This window comes from Pyxicephalus adspersus, chromosome 12 (genome assembly GCF_032062135.1).
Source record: "Pyxicephalus adspersus chromosome 12, UCB_Pads_2.0, whole genome shotgun sequence".
Lineage (NCBI taxonomy): Eukaryota > Metazoa > Chordata > Amphibia > Anura > Pyxicephalidae > Pyxicephalus > Pyxicephalus adspersus.
Genome location: NC_092869.1, coordinates 7,388,215 through 7,407,251, shown reverse-complemented (window position 1 = coordinate 7,407,251; position 19,037 = coordinate 7,388,215). Strand labels below are relative to the sequence as shown.

The following is a 19,037-nucleotide window of genomic DNA, read 5'->3' as shown; positions in this document are numbered from 1 at the left end:
ATATGTGTGCCATTAGAAAGAATGATTTTTTAGGGGAACAGTGACTTTTAATGCAAGCTCGCCAGTGTAAAGCTGCCGGAAATGCGCGGCTCCGGCCGCGAGCTTTTTTAGTTGCTGAATAGCGCAACGGCGTACGATTTCGGATCGCGAATACGAATGCGCGAGCGATCATCCGATCCTGCTTGATGAATCAGGGGCCTAGTGTCTTACAGGTTCATCCAGTTTCAAGATACAAAGCTAAAACATATATTCATGTATTCATATGTTCATATAAACATAAATCTATATATATATAAATAAATAATATGGACCTAATATATTATATTAGTATGGGTATAATAACATTTGAAACACAAACTCATGCCAAAATATTAAATTAAATAAATAAATAAATAATAACTGTAACAATAAAATTAATAATAAACTTTGACATGATTTTATGTTTCAAACTTTATATATTCAAACTAATATAATATACTGTAAAATACATTTTCATGATAGACAATGTACTGCTTTTAGACATATAAATCCAGTGTATTGCATTCAATACAGTTATTTTGTATTGAATGCAATACAAAATAATTTGAAATTACCGCCACGCCCCTAGCAATGGCTGTACGCATTGACGTCACCGGGAACTCCCGGGGAAGGTCATCGTACTCGCTGGGAGACCGATCGGAGGAAGATTAAGCGGTCAGAGGATGGCAGGACACTGGAGGATGCCAGAGGATGCCGATGGGACCAGGTGTTTATTTTTTATTCAGTCTGTACTACTGCAGCGGTAAAGACAGAAGGGGAGAGGTCTCCCCTTTAGATATACCTTATATATTAGCATTATCTCCTATTTTGTATAAAGTAAAAAAAAGTGATGATAGGTCTGCTTTAGGAGGTGCTTGCAAGAGAAAGTGTACCTAGAGATGGGGAAGTAGAAGAGAAGAGAAGAGAGGAAAAGAAAGAAAAAAGAACAGGAATAAGGGAGACATCAAAGCTTTCTCAGCGTACATAAGACAAACTCTATAGTACCAAAGAGAACAAGTTGGCCTACCTTTCTGACCAAAAATTCCTGGCCAGATAGCAAACAGGATCACCAAGAAAAACATTTTTCTTTTCCTAAAAATATTTTTTTTAAATATGTCCATTTAAAATCTATTTCAAATAAATATGTACATAGTGTGGCAGTTGCAGGGAGAGAGGATTTGGGATTCTCCCTGGTAAGGGTGCCCAGCCACCATAAAAAGACTGACCTAGTCAATTCACCCTGTCTTGCCCTGAAAACCTCATGTCTGTGGTGGACTGTGCAATTTAACCCCTTCGGGTGGTAATCTTGTGTGTGGCTCAAGGTTAATTTTCAGTACCAAATGCGGTAACCCGAGCCACACTCGGGGTGGTATTACTAGGGAGTTTAAAAATGCTTACCTGGTAAGAGATGCCCACAGCGATGCCTGGCATCTTCTTCCCCTGGCGATGCCCGGATGACATCTGTGTAACCTGGCTAAGCCTGGCCGGCATCTGCGTCCCCAGTGTGTGAAAATCGGGTGTTTTTAAAGGTAGTCTTCTAACCACTACTAAGGGTGGGCATACCTTCTACTGGCTTTCAATTTACCAGGCTTTTTTCCCCATCCACCCCCAAAAAATTGGTTTTTGTATTGGTTCCCTGAGACATGGAACCTATTTCAAGAGTTCCTCAGTAAAAAGAAAGGATGAAAAGGGCTGCTGTAAGCAAATCGTAAGTTGCACTTTCCTCATTTCTATTTTTCAATGAAAATATTTTTTTCCAATTTGTAAAATAAATAAACACTCAGTATAACTAGAATTGAAAAAAATGAACTGGCTTACCTTTTGTTGAATAAGCAGTATAGTATAATGTTATCATACATTTTGTTTGCTAGAAATCGATATGAAGTAAAAAATGATGTCTGGTGTAAATGTAGTAAGATGTTATCTCCTGATATAAATTACCACAACAAACCTGATCATGATGCCATCATAACTTCGTCCTTTTTTCACTGACTCTTAAAGAAAAAGTCATCACTTAACAATAACATTTTCTGCTTTATATAGTGTAAAACATAATACCTATAAACAGGTGTAAATTATAGCTGAAAAGAAAGAAGTTGGGATTATTCTTACTTTTAAGCTTTCTCCAACATGTGGTGCCTGAGCATTGAACACACCAGCAAACTTTTAAGAGTAAAGCAGATAAAATTTTGCCGGAAGACGTTCTTGCAATGGATTAGAATGTCTTCTCCTGAGATTATCCCTTAGGTACATTCAACAGGTATCTTCACAGAAGGCTCAGGTCTAGGCCTTCTAGATACAGCACACACCCTTTCTTTGTTTTTCACAATACCCCATTACTTGCTTAAGTCCCATCAACAGCTGGTGTATCATAAGTATGGACCAACATGTGAATGGCTGTCTCTAAATCATTGCCTCCACAACATAACCGGCCTACAAGGCAAAAATAAGGCTGGGTACACACGTGCAATAATTGTTGTTGAAAAGGATCTTTCATGATCCTTTTCAGCGACTAAGGACTGCACAATGCAAGAACGAGTGTTTTACATACAGCACCGTTCTGCTCTATGGAGAGGGGAGGGAGAGAACGATGGATCAGCACCCTGCTCTGCCGCTCTCCCCCTTTGCTTCCATTAAGATCGTTTGTTGTCCATTGTCCATGGATCCGCCAGGACAGTCCTTCAGATGATGGACAACGAGCACTGTACACAGGCTAGATTCTCGTCCGATATTGGCCCTGAGCTGATTATCGGATGAGAACCATTGGGCGTGTGTATGTAGGCTAAGATTGTAGTACCAACTGGTATGATGCCTTTCTGAATAGCTGTTTTTGTAGAGGTTCAGTAAAGGGTGATAACTTGATTGGGGCTGCTAACTAATAACGTAAGGTTCAGTAAAGACTGCTGATATGATTAGCCAGTCCCATACTGACTAGCCAAAAATGTTTGGTATCCTATTCTTTAATAAAACAATCCAAAAAGACACCTACATGAGTCTGTACAAGCTTGTTGGGTACTTTTTTTTAATATCAACAATATCTTACCAACGTTTTTCTATATTAGTGGTATCTCACCAATAATACATATATGTCTTACCAACATACTTACACTTATCATAAGGTCATCATAGATGAATGCAACTCCCCCTTTAGCTGTCAGCACTAAATAGTAAAATACTGTTTAGGGAAGATCATTCATCAGCATTGGTCCAAGAAGTGAATTTTTTATAGATAAAACACATAGCCCTTCCTTGTTTTTCACAATACCCCGGTACTTGCCCCCCATCCCCATCAACAGTGTATACCAACGTGTGGCTGGCTGTCTCTAAATTGTTGGCTCCACAACATAACCAGCCCGCAAGGCAAAAATAAGATTGTAGTACCAGTGTACATAACTGGTATGAAGTCTTTCTGAATAGCTGTTTTTGTGGAGGTTCAGGAAAGGGTGATATGCAGGTGACATTGTTAGTCAGACCTATGCTAACATCATTCATGTTAGGTATCCCATTATATGAATAAAACATTCTAAAAATACACATGAGTCTACACATGTAACATACAAGCTTGGTATCTCAACAAACAATCTATGTCTTACTAACATACATATACTTTTCATAAGGTAACTATAGAAGAATGCAACTCATACTTTAGCTGCCAGCCCTGTATGAAAAAAAAATATACTGATTAAGGATGACTGTTCATCGGCATTGGCCAAACACTGGCCAAATTTCTAATAAAAACATATCTGCATTCTCTAAAACAACATCAAAGTACCTGGGATAATCTACCAAGCCATCAGATCAGAATGGATGGGATGCCTTAGAATTGCAACTTATTTCTAATTTCTTTTAAAAGGTAATTTTATTTTAATATAATGGTTATAATAATATTATTTTGTTATTGCATTGAATATGAAGATTGTACTTGCAAGTCTGTCTGTCTGTGTTATCTCTCTTTGTACACTTTGTACTCTTGAATTGAACTAATCGATATTCATATCTGACACATATCATATCTAAGACAGAAGAACAATAGGAATATATAACATTGTCAAATAAAAGATATCACAAATCCGCAAATTTTATTTTTGTTATTAGCAGCCAAACAATAAAAGGAACAAGCTTTGAAACAAAAAAGTATAGCATTTGGTCACTTGGTTACTTATAAAGCTCCTGAATATAGTGTTGGTACCAAATTGCTTAGTGAGAAGGGGAGGAGAACTGGTGGGTTGGGGGGGGGGGGGGGGTAGGAGCTGTGGAAACTTCTTTCTAAAACTGACTACAAAAAAGAAAGGTTTTTCTAGGAAACTGATGTAATATGCCTCAGCATTGTAATAAACCAAAAAAAAAACGGCATTCTTTATCTGTACTAAACTGATTAAAAGTAGGTGTTTAATAATAGTACAGTATTGCTATCACTACTAGGGACATTATATACCCAACCAAAAGTTTGTGGAAAACTAAATGGAGAGTTGTCGTAAAAAAAAACATTTGTAAGACCTGGTACTGACGTTGAATGAGAACACCTGCCATACATATATGTTTCTAATTCCTGAAAAAGGTCTTCAGTAAGGTTAAGGTCAGGGCACTCAGGTTTCTTCACAGCAGACTTAGGCTGGGTACTCACGTGCAATAACTGTCCTTTCTTTCGAACGGCTTTTCAATGACTAAGGACTGCACGAAGAATGAATGAGTGCTGTACATACAGCACTGTTCTACTCAATGGAAAGGGCAGGGGGAGAACGACAGAGCGGCACCCTGCTGCGTGCCCTACCCTTTCGCTTCCATTATGATCGATCTTCGTCCGTGAATCCACCAGGACGATGGACAACGGGCGCTGTACACATGCCAAGCATTGCAAGTGTGTACGTAGCCTTACCAGGCCATTTCTTTATCAAGCTGGCTTGGTGTACGGGACACATTCATGCAGGAAATTAGAAGAGTCTTTCCTACAATGTTTCCACAAGGTTGGATGTAAACAATTGTCTAGTATGGCAGAGAATATACAATATCCTTCACTCACAACACCTCTGCTTAATTATGTGGATCAGTGTTCCATAAAATCCTAGGGTTTTTTCAGGTTGCTAGGGGTTCCTTAAGCAATTTATACCTCTTAGGTACAGCAATTGTATGAGGCGTTCTTTCCATGACCACCATGTTAATATTCTGTGAGCTGTGGATTTTGTTATTATTGACAAAGGTACTGGAAGACTGGACAATTATTTCAAGCGTTTTCCCATATTCAAAAAGTTGAAAGAGGCTAATTTGAGGGGTTGTGTCCAGTTACTTTTGCCATATAAATTAAGTAATGGCACTGGCTGTTCAAATGACTGTAAAGCCACAAACTTTAGAACACATCATCTGCAATCAGTGTAATTGTATTATAATTGATTATTATGTTGTATGTAGCTATATATATTTGTTGTTTTCCTAACACACTAAATAGGTATGCATGGAGCTTCTGTGATTTTGACATTACCATACACTTTATACTGTAATGCCTTCCAGTTGATCACATTTCCTCCTATGTAATTACCATTAATATAATCTGTTATGCCCTCTTGGGTGAGGACTTTGTCCCACATGTTAACATCTGCAATGTCACCTACAAAGGACTGGCTTGCGTCAAATGAATCACCATATTTTTCCTGATCCTGACCAATAATAATAAATGGGTCAGGATCAATGACGTGTCCTTTCTGGAAATTGTTTGCAAAAAATCGCTTTTCATTGATCCACACAATCACTTCCCCTGAAGAAGAACTCCAACTCGCACATATACTTGTCCATTCTTGGAAGGGGTCACTGTCCAGTTTGAAAATGTTATCTTTGTTGTTAGTGGAAAAAGTGAAAACATTATTTTTCTTGTTAAAAAAAAGTGTAAAATCATTATCATTCTTTCTGGTAGCCAAAGAGAACAGGCAATATTCAGTGACAAGAGAGAGTAAATACTTGACACTCAAGCAGACAGTTGCTTCTTTAAATGGGTCATGTGCGTTAGGAATCAAGTGAACGTAGGAGTTGTCTGATTGCTTCGGGAATGTAAATATATTGTCACCCATATCTAAAACAAAAGCAGAAAAAGTGCAGTAATTCAAATATATTTATTTTAATATTACCTTGCTGTTTGCTAAGTATTTGTAAAGAAAACTTTAGTGGCTTAGGCTATGTACACACATTAGATGATTCTTGTCCAATAATCGACCTTCATTGTCAACTCTCCTTATCTTCCAATTTTAATGTATATTGACAACATGGTTACTGTTAGCCCAGTTTCATAGTGAGAAAGTTGGCTTATCTCTTCATTCCAACAGTGGTTTTTTTTTTTAAATTAAATATGTTTTTAGTGGGAATCCAGCAAATTTGCTGTGAAACTGTGGTTGCTGCAAATCCAATCAATCCTCGATTAAAAGTCAGCACAAAGGAAGAAAAAGAACGTAGGCTTCAGATCCTGAAATGGCCAGCAAAGTCTCCATACATAAAGCCCAATATGTTGAGATTAACTCCCATAAATAGAACACAATTGTGGGAACTTCTGCCATTGTTGAGAAGAACTTTCTGAACAATATTTAATTGTAGAAAGAATGCCACACAGGTGTTTGTCTGTTATTAAAGTATTTACTTTGTGTAGGCGTACTTAAACATTTAAAATACATTTTGTTAAAATCATTCTGATAATTGATGATATAAAGTAATATTCCTGATATAAAGTAATTTTTTACAAACACAAACATTAAACTGAATACATTTTCACGAAAAACAGCACAAATATAGTGTTTTTGAATCATTTTACCCATGTACACCCATGTAAACATATGTAAATGACTCCCGGTTTGAAGTCATAAGTGGAGATCAGACTACTTCTCATGCCTCACCTAGTGTATTTTTTTTCTAAAATAAATATATATATATATATATATTTTTCTCGATACTTGAACATATAAAAAACTTTAAAACACAGGATATACACAGTGACATATCAGAGATTCTTCAGGGTACATAAGACAGACTGACAAATTCTAAAATACCAAGGAAAACACGTTGACCTACCTGTCTGCATAATAGTACCTGGCAAACTTGTAAACAAGATTACCCAGAAGAACATTTCTTTTTTCCCTGAAAGTACATGTTATATTAAGGTGAGTTAGCCCATATGATTATATGACTTTATGACTGTTTTTTTCCCCTTTGTTTTTCTGATTAGTATGACTTATGATATACTAATATATGCAATCTTCTATTACTACACAGTTCTTGCATTATGTGTCTTCTTTTGTAATCTCCCCTGAAGAAGCCCAAAATGAGTGATCGTGTCAGAAACAAGACCCCCCACCCCAATCAACTGGACCTAATATGTAATGTTACATGGGATGTTTTTTTCCCCGTTGTTACATAATAAGTAAAACTCCATCTGTATGCCACATAATATTGCCTTGTAAACCCCCTTTATCTTTTACTCATCCAGAACACCTGGTCTTGGGTTCCTTTTTTCTGACATTATACTAAGAATATGTCAATATGTAAAATGAAATATTAAGACTTCCTAAAATGTAATCCTCACTTTATTTAGACCCATTGGTATTTTTTTAACATCCAGTAGTCCTGTGTATTTAGGGGCATGAGCTAGTGGCTGGCCATACATTTTCGTCAAGGATTTGTAATTTAAATGTTTCTGTCACAATAGTTTTACCCAAGTTAAGGACCCTTGAACAGGAAAAGGTACTATGTCATTGGAACTATTCTAGCACATTGGTACTGCAAATGGTGGAAATTTGACCCCGATAGCATTCTGGAAGTTTTAAAGGAAACAAGAGCAAAACTCGTCTTCAACACCTTTACCAAAATAACCAAAAGTTTGGATGCCATAGTGTACGTTGTAGATACATTGGAATCTCTTTAAGCCTGTACATCTAAAACAATGCTGCTTGTAAAGTAGGGTTATGTTTGGTCCTAGTCTTCTTGTCATCAGTCCTAGGTATACCAAAACATTATGGGCAAACTGTCTTTTTCAATTTATTACCCCTAGTCTCAGTGTGTCTAATATGATATCTGACCTCCAGTCTAGCTATTGTGATATTTAAGCTACACTCCAGGCTCAAAAAATGGTGGAGATACCCAACAGGTCCACCTTGGCTGTATGCAAAAAATTACAGAAAAACACAGGAGCAGATACATAAACCTTAAATCTTTTACCTGGAGTTAAGCTTTAAAAAATATAAATGGATGGCTTCCTTCCAGCTACACAACCATCCCCCAAACTACCAAATTAGTCCCAGATTATTTTGACTATATAAATCCTGGTAAATCCAAATGTCATCGGAAGCATCCAGCATCAGCTGAAGTGGATCGCTAGGGAAGCTGGGTAGGGGCATGGGTGCCAGGTGAAGTGGGTACAATAAGGAGTGCCTAAAGCACCAAACCACCCAGAAGTGCCTCTACTGCTATGCAAATACAATTATCAATAAATCATCAGCCAGTACAAACATTTGAATTGATAAAAACTACCTATCCACACGTTTTTGTTTTACTTGAATAGTTGAATATAGACATGTCTGATCTGCAGAGACTTAGGCAATTCAAGTATCCAGGAAAACACATTGGGGTTGATTTACTAATTGTATTTGGACTGTTCACTTAGGCAAACTTGTAATGAAGAATTTACTTAGCTTTGTGAATGTGATGCTAGTTCACTTTGCAAAAAAATGCCAAATCATTCATCAAGGTAAATAATTTTCAAAAGAATATTTCACTTTGCCATGTGAAACCCAGAATAAACTAATAAATAAATATTATAATACTTTTTTTCCAGCAAATAATTGGATGGCAGAAGTTAAACAAGTGTTTAATTTACTAAGCTATAAGATAGAAATCCTTTGCGAGGAGAAGATTCACTTTGCCACATGAACAGCCTATATTCCTTTAGTAAATAAACCCCAATGCATAAATGTGATAATAAATATGTACAAGGCAACATTTAGGTAAATCATCATCAGGTAAAACAATTGGCTAAATTCCTTGTTACGAGGTAAACCCTTGCCAACAAAAGCTTTTTTTATTGATAGAAATGATTATAAAAAGCTCACTTACGTTTTATAAAATGAGAGGTATATAATCTGATCTTCTTGGTTTTCTTCTTTGACTATAAGAACATTATACGAGGAACTGCAGAATGTGCTGAGGTAAGGATGACATAATTTTACCACTTCCTTTTTTTTTTATTTCCTGAACATTTTAAAGTGTCAGTGTCACCACAACCAGTATTAGAAGATGATATCTACTTATTGTGCTTCATTGCTGATCCCTGACTGCTGCATATGACCAACATGGAAACCTCAATGCCTTTTCATACAGCCAAGTTGGCTGACAGACCCCTTGTATTTACTAACAACCTTAAACATTACGGCTACTTGCTATTAAACTCAACCCGGAGGTATCTGCTTTGCTCTCTGCCATGATCAGAATTAGTAGCAACAGATTGGGAATCAGTGTAAAATCAATGGTGGGCACTCCCTCAGATCACCAATTTCTTTTCTCCAGCATTGAATTAGTGACCCAGAAAGCTGAACCAGGCACCATCATCTCTTTTTGATTCTTCTTTCTGTCCTTATTCTGGGAAGGGGACGGGTGACAACATCATTAGTTCATCCCTCCTTCTGATGCTAATGGGCCATACAGGCTGGTTTAATTTGCTGCATTTACTGGCAACTTGAGTCAGTATTTTTATGGTTCCTTATTTCCACTTAAGAGATTCTTTGATTGAAGCAAACCCCAGATTTATACAACTTGTCTACAAATTAACAGTTGGCAGCCTTGCTTGTTTGACTTCTCATCCTGTAGTGGCAATAAAGAACCACTGTATGCTGCGGGACGAGCAGCTATTTAACATACTTTAAAAACTGAATACCTGTAGTGCCTGGGGATCAACAATGTGGTGAAGTTTTTAGACATGGGATGTTGGAAAAGTAGCATCTTCTTTTACAGGTTGATTGCCTTACTACTGAAAAACTACCAAACACAACTCAGTTAGTGGGCAAATTGTTTAAGCTTGAATAAGCCTCCTATTCCAAAAATCAAGCCAGAAATCTTCCTGCAAACAACCGCCCCCCCTCCCCCCCTGCGCGCCACTTTCCCCAACAAATGACAATTTCCATAATTTCACCCCCCACTTCCACATCTGTAACACACCCCATCATCCCATCATCACTAAGATTACCTATCAACCTAAAAAACCCCATCTTTACTTACACTGAACCTTTATATTTCAAAATCTTTTTTGCTATTTTTTGCTCTTTAAATAAGTTTATCCAACGGATATAAGTTACTGTAAAAAATAGAGGTAAAACACAAGGTATACAACTCCAATCTATTTATTTACAATTCTCATATGAATTATATTTCATATGCCAAAACATTTATAGTGCATTAATTACTCCAAGGGAATCAAATGCCCAAAGCAACTTTTTTTGTATTACAGTAATTATAATTACAAGTGTCATGGGAGTGCAGTAGGTAGTTTTATATATTGTGTAAGATCATGATATGTGTAAGATTATTGATGTCTACTGCAAGTGGGACATGGTACAAATAATCAAAATGTGAATAATTGCAAAGCTTGATTCTTAACCTGTTCATTAATGTATGTTTGGTCTTTTTTTAAAGTGGTTGGTAAGTATTGTAAAATTTGAATTGTTCTTACTTAATATGGTGATTCCTTTCTGCTTCTCTTGTGATCACATGTGTGTGTATTAAAGTACATGTCAAGCAAATCACTACAATCTCAGACTTTTTCATGTTACTGTAATTTTAAAAAATTCATTAAAAAGTTACCTGGTGCTCCCACTATGTTCAAGCATAGGGTGTAAACACTGATGTGTTCAAATTGTGCTCCAGCCTGTACATGTAGTAGGAGATGTCATTCAGTTAGGTTTCATATGTCCCTGAATTGATTATATTATTATTATGCAGTATTTATATAGCACTGACATATTACACAGTGCTGCACAAAGTCCATAGTCAAGTCACTAGCTGTCCCTCAAAGGGGCTCACAATCTAATGTCCCCACCATAGTCATATGTCTGTAATACAGTCTAAGGTTTTTGGAATGTGGGAAGAAACCCATGCACACACAGGCAGAACCTGAAAACTTCATGCAGATAGTGTCCTGGCTGAGATTCAAACCTGGGACATAGCGCTACAAAGGCCCGGAAAGCTAACCTTTGAGCCACTAAGCTGCCCTACTGTGATATCCACATTTATAAATCAGGAACTGTTATCCACACATTATGATTATGGGGTCCACAGTGAAATTGTGATTCTTGATTTTTACAATGATTATCAATAATATTATTATTTTTTTAAACAACACCAACATGTTACTACTCTACTATGTTACTACTCTACACTACTAAGTGTTGTACCACTATTAGGGGTGGCCGATGATAAACCTAGAGAGTATAAAATACCACTGGAATGAATAAAATGCTAAAATTTAGTCAGGTTTCAAATAGTGGCATAAATAGCTTGTTTAAATGTGTTAAAAGTATAAGCAAGATTAAAAGGACCAAGAATGAGAGCTGGAGCTGCTCCTAGAGAAATCTTGGGGCCATTCAAGGGAAGAGGTTATAAGTGAGGAAGTCCTTAGTAGCTTATTGGAAGAACAGAGAGGGTGGTTACAGGTGTATTTATGTATCAGGCTAAAATTAGCATACAGGAAAGGTTTGCTTGGGAAAAAATTGTAAATGAATGCAAATTTTTTTCAACTAATTTCACCAGAGGGTTTCTCTTTACTCCAGCTAATAGGCTTCATCACACTTTTCCCTTCTTACTAGTATACCAGAAAATATTGCATTGTTCTGCTCTGCTATGCCCTTTATAAGGGGCTACAGGGACAAAGTCATAATCAGCAGGTATTTTTTGCAATTATTGAACAGACATAACAAAAAAAAACACTTTTATTGATTTATAAAACATACTAAAAAAGTAAAATAGTAAAAAAAAGTAAATAGGAGATTTTCTTGATTAGGGTATTAGATTTACTTAACTAAAGTCATTCTTTTCAGGAACTTCCTTTTGTAATAAGATAGAAAATAATAACAGAATAAAAATGATTACGCTTTAAAAAATTTTACTCATGCTCTAAATTGTCTTCTAGATAGTTGGAAAGAAATGGAGAATTGTACCCAAACATGGGTGAACAGATTCACCTTACTTGGTCTCTCCAGTATTCCCAAGCTGCAGATTGCTGTCTTCGTGCTCTTTCTCCTGATGTATATGGTCACTTTATCAGGAAACCTTCTTGTAGTCATTGTGGTGAGACTTAATTCCCGACTTCAGACTCCCATGTACTTTTTCTTGTGTAACCTCTCAATTGTTGACATTTGCTTTTCGACTACCATAGTTCCCAAAATGCTTACCAATACCTTATCTCAGGACAAAACTATATCCTTTTTGGGATGTGCAGCACAAATGTATTTCCATTTGGCTCTTGGAGCTACGGAGTGTTTAATATTGGCTATGATGGCCTATGATAGGTATAATGCCATCTGTAAACCCTTGAAATACACCTCTATTATGAATCCAAAACACTGCTTTTATTTGGCTACTGGATGTTGGGTTGTGAGTTTTTTAAATTCTATGATCCATGCAGTTTTTACATTCCAGTTGCCATATTGTAAGTCCAACCAAGTCAACCACTTTTTCTGTGAAATGCCCCCACTCTTCCGGCTCTCTTGCAAAGACACTAGGTTCAATGAAGTTGCTGTGTATATTTCCGGTGGATTAATTGCTCTTTGCTCATTTCTGCTCACTCTTTTATCTTATGCCCAAATCCTCTGCACCATCTTCAAGATCCGTACTACAAGTGGACGTCATAAAGCTTTTTCCACCTGCGCTTCCCATCTCACTGTTGTTACTCTCTACTATGGCACTATTATATTTATGTATCTGCGTCCTCAATCCAGTTACTTCCCAGATCGTGACCGGATAGTTTCCATATTATACACAGTTGTGACTCCTATGTTAAATCCCATTATCTATAGTATTAGAAACAAAGATATCATGGTAGTTGTAGGGAAGATTTTCAGGGGGTGTCAAAACAACTGTGTCATATGTGGTACATACAACTTCCAAAGAGTTGGATGAGATAAATTTACTATACAGCCTGTTCCCTCTGTACACTAAATACTAGAAAGAATGGTTCCGTATGTGTAAATACAGTGTTTTTTCTCAGTAAATAGAGCTGACTTGATTCCTATATACACATAATATATTATTCGTACATAACAACATAAGGTGTATTATCTAGCAGCAGTATAGAAGAGTAAAGCTACGTACACACTTCCAATTTTTATCGTTGGTAAATGAACGACGAACGATCCTGCACGATATCTGCGAATGATCGTATGGCACCGATCCTGTACCTACAGATAACGACACGATCGTTCAAAGATATTGTACACACTATAGATGCGATCATTTGAACGATACAGGAAGTGACGTGCACCACAGGAAGTGAGCGAACGTTCGTTCACCGCGCATGCTCAGACCATGGACGATCACTGTTCATTTCCAACGACTATCCTCGTTCGTCGGCGTCGTTGGTTACTTTTTTTACGAATGATTTTTGGCCAATCGTTCGTTTGTCGTTCGTTCGTCGTTCATTTCCAACGATAAAAATTGGAAGTGTGTACGCAGCTTAACTCAGACTGTAAAGCTCCGTATAGATTATAAATTGTTCCCACTGGAGGGGATTGTTCTTATTCACATGGATGAGAATCTCACATTAGTACAGGTGTTCCACAATATTGTATTTTGTTGGTGGAATTGGTGATTTGCTGTGCTGGATCACTAAATGAGTGCTCTTTAAGAAGATTATTGCAATCCAAGCAGCCAGATGCCACCTGCTTGTCCTTTACACTCCATAGAATAGAGGTCACTCCTACTATCACCCAAAATGAATATATTCATAAAAGCTTAACATTCAGCACCTGGTTTTCTGTCCTATGTTGTTCACATTTAGGTAAAGCTATGTGTATCAGTTTAGATAATAATGATGTCTGCTTATCATTATCATAAACATTGCTGATACTTCAATGATGTTACAACAAAGAGTTCCTCCTGACTACCCCCAAATGCCAGTGCAAAACAGGATGAAAAGATTAGGATTTGTTATATGAGCATTTTCCATCTTGTTTTTAAGTTCAAAATGTTAAAACACGAAGTTACTCATTATGCAGAGGAAATAAATATTTAGATTGATGAAGACTGGAGTCTACTATAAAACTCTGAACTACATTCATGGGCAGTGACCAGTACAAATCCAGGACAACTTCAGTGATCCCTGTGATCTGAATATTTCTTGCACACTGCACAGCTAAGCAAATCACACAATTGTTTTCTCTGTCACAACTCTGCTTATTGGAAAATACTCCAACATGTTCCACAGGAGATGTATTTTCCAACACACTGGCAACCCTGAGACCCCTGACTTTTCGTGTGCTGTGGTAGAGGACAAAACGCACAAATGTGAACCAACAGAATTACAAATAACCTTTACAAACCAAAACACTTCTCGTGCAAGAAGTTCCATTTTTATGTTGGTATTTTAATCACTTAAAAGTGTAACAAATTTGGAAATGAAAGTTAGTTTTAAGAGCCAAGCCTAATGGTTTTATTATGGCCTATTAAATGTATATTATTTATCTTTAAAAAGATGCATTTAGGTCAAGTAGTGAAATTACGAACATTACAGACAATGTAGAACTTCTACTCACCGAACAAGAAGGATGGTGTCCAGCATTGCTCTCTCAGCACGACACCCACCCCTTTTTTATTTCTCTTCTGCATCCTTGCTTGAGTAGAGTTGATTGCTACCATTCTCTGTTGTATATCTGTGCAGTTTACTTTTTTTTTCTACTGGCATGGACTTAATGAAAGACAGGACCATAGATAACACTGTTGACCGAAGATACAATATTCCAAGCTACTGAGAAACAAGTAGGATAATAAAAGCATTAAGTTACGCCCCAGGTTTGAAAGAACTCTAGTAAAGTATTCTAAGGATGTTCCAGAGATTCAGTGTTTTTTTTTTTTTACCAAATTTATGTTATACTGACTGGTGAAAAGTAAAACCTTCAAAAGATTAGAAATAGCAAACGTAAGTGTACACAATAAAATAATATTTAAAATGTGCCAAAAAATGGTGAATGCTTTACTGTGTTAAACCCTTACTGTGCTACAATAAAGGGATGTCCCATTTTATATTAAAAAAAATGATTTAAAGAAACAGTGAAAATGCTATTGAGTGAATATGTAGAAACTGATTTTTTAATATTGTTTTGTTTTATTTTTCAATTATTACTGGTTCTATTTTAGATGTTGTCCTGAAAATAATTTACAATGGAGATTATTAATAAAATTTTATTAAAATTTGAAACAAGAGCATTCTTTTCTAGGCTTTTTCTTTTGGTTTTGTAGGAAAACCTAACGTGATGGGAAAAATAGACTGTGCTATCTAAAGCTCTCGGCCTAGATGGCCTTTTTCTACTGTACCATAGTACTGTACTCTTTGCTAAGCGTACAGTGATGCAGAATTCGCTTTCCGGTCACAGCTTTGTAATATATATTTTTTTTATAACCCCTTAGCAGTGTTCCCGAGTGTGGCTCAGGGTATAAAAACATGCAAAAAGCGGTAATCCATATTCGGGGTAGCTAAAAACAATAAAAAAACTTTTTTTACAAAGTAGTACAGAAAAAAAGACACAATAAAAAAAACCTATAACCTAGTTGACTCAAACAATTGCAAACTTTGGGCATTTATAGAATTTCAATAATTATATTAATAGATATTTAAGAAACTGACAGTTAAGTTCTATTCTAAAATCTGATAACCAGACTTCAACCTTTCCTTTAACATTTTATTTATATGAAGCAAGTAACCTCTGTTCTGGTAAAAATGCCAATAAAATACACAAGAACAAAAATGCATCCATAGAATCTTATTTTCAAAACATTTACTTAGAATAGACAAAAAGTTTAAAGACACATGGGCTCTGTATATCTGTATATCTTTTTTCTTTATTGTTTACAAGCTAAAATATTTGGTACTTTTATTATGGTTATGATGGGTTATTCGCTCCTATATTATCCTTTGTGCATGATTGTTGGCCACCATTAGATGGTGTTCCCTTGTAAATTGTATACCAAACTATTTAACATTAAACTGCATGGCAAGAGTTTGTTACACACTTTACATGAAGATACAGCACCATATACTGTTTCACACTTACCTCTTCCTTGGTAAAGCACAGGCGCCTCTCTCCTGCATATGTGGGCAGGTCTGACTGCCTTGTGTCTGACTGTTTCCTTGTGTCTGCTGTGGCCCCTTGTCACCAGTGTCTATTTCCTGAATTTCTGGTTCTTGACTCCAGGCCTGTTCCTGACTTTTCCTGCTTGCTGCCTGCCTGCCACAACCCTGGCTTTCTTCACAACTTTTCTGGCTAGTTGGTACTGTGTATCGTCCTGCCCACCATGGTGGGCCCCAGGACCGCAATCTGGTAATAACCAGCAGCGCAACATACTCACCACTAGAGGCTCTGGAGAAGACCTGGTTACTGCTTAGAAGGGCTCACACCACTTCTGTGCAAGCCACAGCACCCTCTAGAGGCCCCGCCTCCCCAAGCATAACATACTGGTGTCTTTTACTTTAATTTTTGAGACAACAAATCTCAGTTTTTACTCCAGTATACTTGGTATGTAAAATGACCAACGCCATTATTATTTTGTTTTACAGTTTTAATCATAAAAAATTACTTACTTTAAAAATAAATGTAGTAGTACAAGTAATGGTTTGTCATTTCAACTTCTATTTTAGTGATTGTATCTATGTTAAAGCAAATACCTTTTATTTTTCATTTTAAAATACTCAAAGTAGATTATTGACACTCAAGGGTGCAAAGGGGTGCACCCTTCTTGAGAGCATTACAAGTCAGATGGGGATGCCACAAGCCTCTAAATATAATATGTTAGATCACAATTTATTTTAACAACATCTAATGAAAGCTAAAATTGGCACAATTTATAACAGAAATTTTACCAATGGCATCCCACAAAAAAACAGCAGTAAATAAAAAAAAAAAAAACATTGCTTTTCTTCAAAATGATTTTGAAACCTTTAGTGCTCAAGGAAAAAGCACAAACATATTTTTTTTGTCTGTCCACCCCACTTACTGCTAATAAAAGACAATTATAGGGAGATATTTTTTTTCAGTAATCTACGCGTTTATGGCACACACTATAAATGTATGATTCCAATTTCTAATTGTTGTTGCAGATTATTCTGGGTCTTCTACTACAATACCATATGCCTCAATATGGAAACTTGTAACAGAAATTACTGCTCTGTCTTTGTCACTTTTTTATTTCATAAATTGTCTTCAAACAATAGAGATGGAGAATGGTAACCAATCATTGGTGAACAGATTCACCTTAGTTGGCCTTTCCTGTGGTCCAAGGCTGAGGATTTTTTACTTCTTGCTGCTTCTCCTGATGTACTTGGTGACATTATCTGGAAACTTTCTCCTGATTTTTGTAGTGAGACTTAATTTCTGACTTCAGACTCCCATGTACTTTGTCTTGAGTAACCTCTCAATCGTTGACATTTGCTTTTCGACTACCATAGTTCCCAAAATGCTAACCAATACCTTATCTCAGGACAAAACTATTTCCTTTGTGGGATGTGCAGGTATGATAGGTACAACACCATCTGTAATCCCTTGAAATACATCTCTTTTATGAATCAAAAACTTTGTTTTTATCTGGATGCTGTATGTTGGGTTGTGGGTTTTTTAACCTCTGTGGTACAGGCAATTTTGACATTCCAGTTGCCGTACTTACGACACTTCAGGTCAACCACTTCTTCTGTGAAATGCCACCCCTCTTCAGGCTCACTTGTAGAGACACTTACTTCAATCAAGTATCTGTGTATATTTCTGGTGGTTTATTTGTTCTTTGCTCATTTCTGCTTACCCTGTTGTCCTATGCCCACATTGTCTCCACCATCTTCAAGATCCGTACTACAAGTGGACGTCATAAAGCTTTTTCCACCTGCGCTTCCCATCTTACTGTTGTTACTCTGTACTATGGCACTATCATATTCTGCATATCTGCATCCACAATCCGGTTATTCTCCAAAACGTGACCGGGTGGCTTACATCTTTTACACAGTTGTGACTCCTATGTTGAATCCCATTATCTATAGTATTAGAAACAAAGATATCATAGTAGTCATTAGGAAGACATAAAACAGCATGGTGTGTCATTGATCCTTGGCATGTTCCAGAATAATATTTAAATTAAAAATTGAGTCTTACGTTTTTCTGTCCTATCTGTTTTTGGTACCTAATGGAAAATTGTATTGCTCTAAAATTTTCTCCTTCACCAGTCTCTGTGCCTTTACATTTTCAATCAAGGTCATAGCAGCAAGCACACTTCCTGTCTGCAGTCACCGAATTGGTCACATATTTCTAACTGTTATAGATGTCTTTGATGGGGATTTCAGGGGATGTAATATGTGCCCTATGTGGCACATACAACCTCTAAAGTTAGGAATTAGAGCCTGTTCCCTCTGCATAATATATACTAAGAATTTTTGCTTTTTATGTGTACATATTGGCCCTGATTCATCAATGAAATCTGCGCTCACTGGAAGCGCAAACGCACGCGCGACCAGCGAGCGCGGATTCCCGTGGTCCGGAGTCGAGTGCGCTCGTACACTCGCCTCCTCACTGCCAGCCAGATTCCTGCCTTCATAATAATGAGCAATAGGGGGCCCGAATCTGCCAATTAAGGCGATTAGCTTTCAGCTGCGCGATTAAGGAGGATCTGTTAAGCTCAATGGTGCTCTCATAGCAATTAATTAGCGCGCACCTGCTCTCTGTTCTGTGCTTATTTACAGTTCTTTACAGGTCAATTAGAATCTTTAATGCTTCATTAGATTTCAGCTGCGCGATTAAGGAGGATCTGTT

At 36.9% G+C, this 19,037-nt stretch overlaps 1 protein-coding gene and 1 long non-coding RNA gene across 2 annotated transcripts; one reads left to right on the top strand and one right to left on the bottom strand.

Annotated features, from left to right (window-relative positions):
- Window positions 1-5,941: 5,941 nt before the first annotated feature.
- LOC140342148 (uncharacterized) lies at window positions 5,942-9,199 on the bottom strand. The gene is made up of 3 exons (XR_011922998.1): window positions 9,103-9,199; window positions 7,066-7,131; window positions 5,942-6,079 (listed from the first exon to the last, which is right to left on the bottom strand). It is a non-coding gene; the product is annotated as an uncharacterized lncRNA (long non-coding RNA).
- A 2,981-nt stretch (window positions 9,200-12,180) lies between these two features.
- Window positions 12,181-13,155, top strand: LOC140342531 (olfactory receptor-like protein OLF3). The gene has a single exon (XM_072428738.1). The coding sequence runs from the start codon at window positions 12,181-12,183 to the stop codon at window positions 13,153-13,155; it is 975 nt and encodes a 324-aa protein (XP_072284839.1).
- Window positions 13,156-19,037: the final 5,882 nt, after the last annotated feature.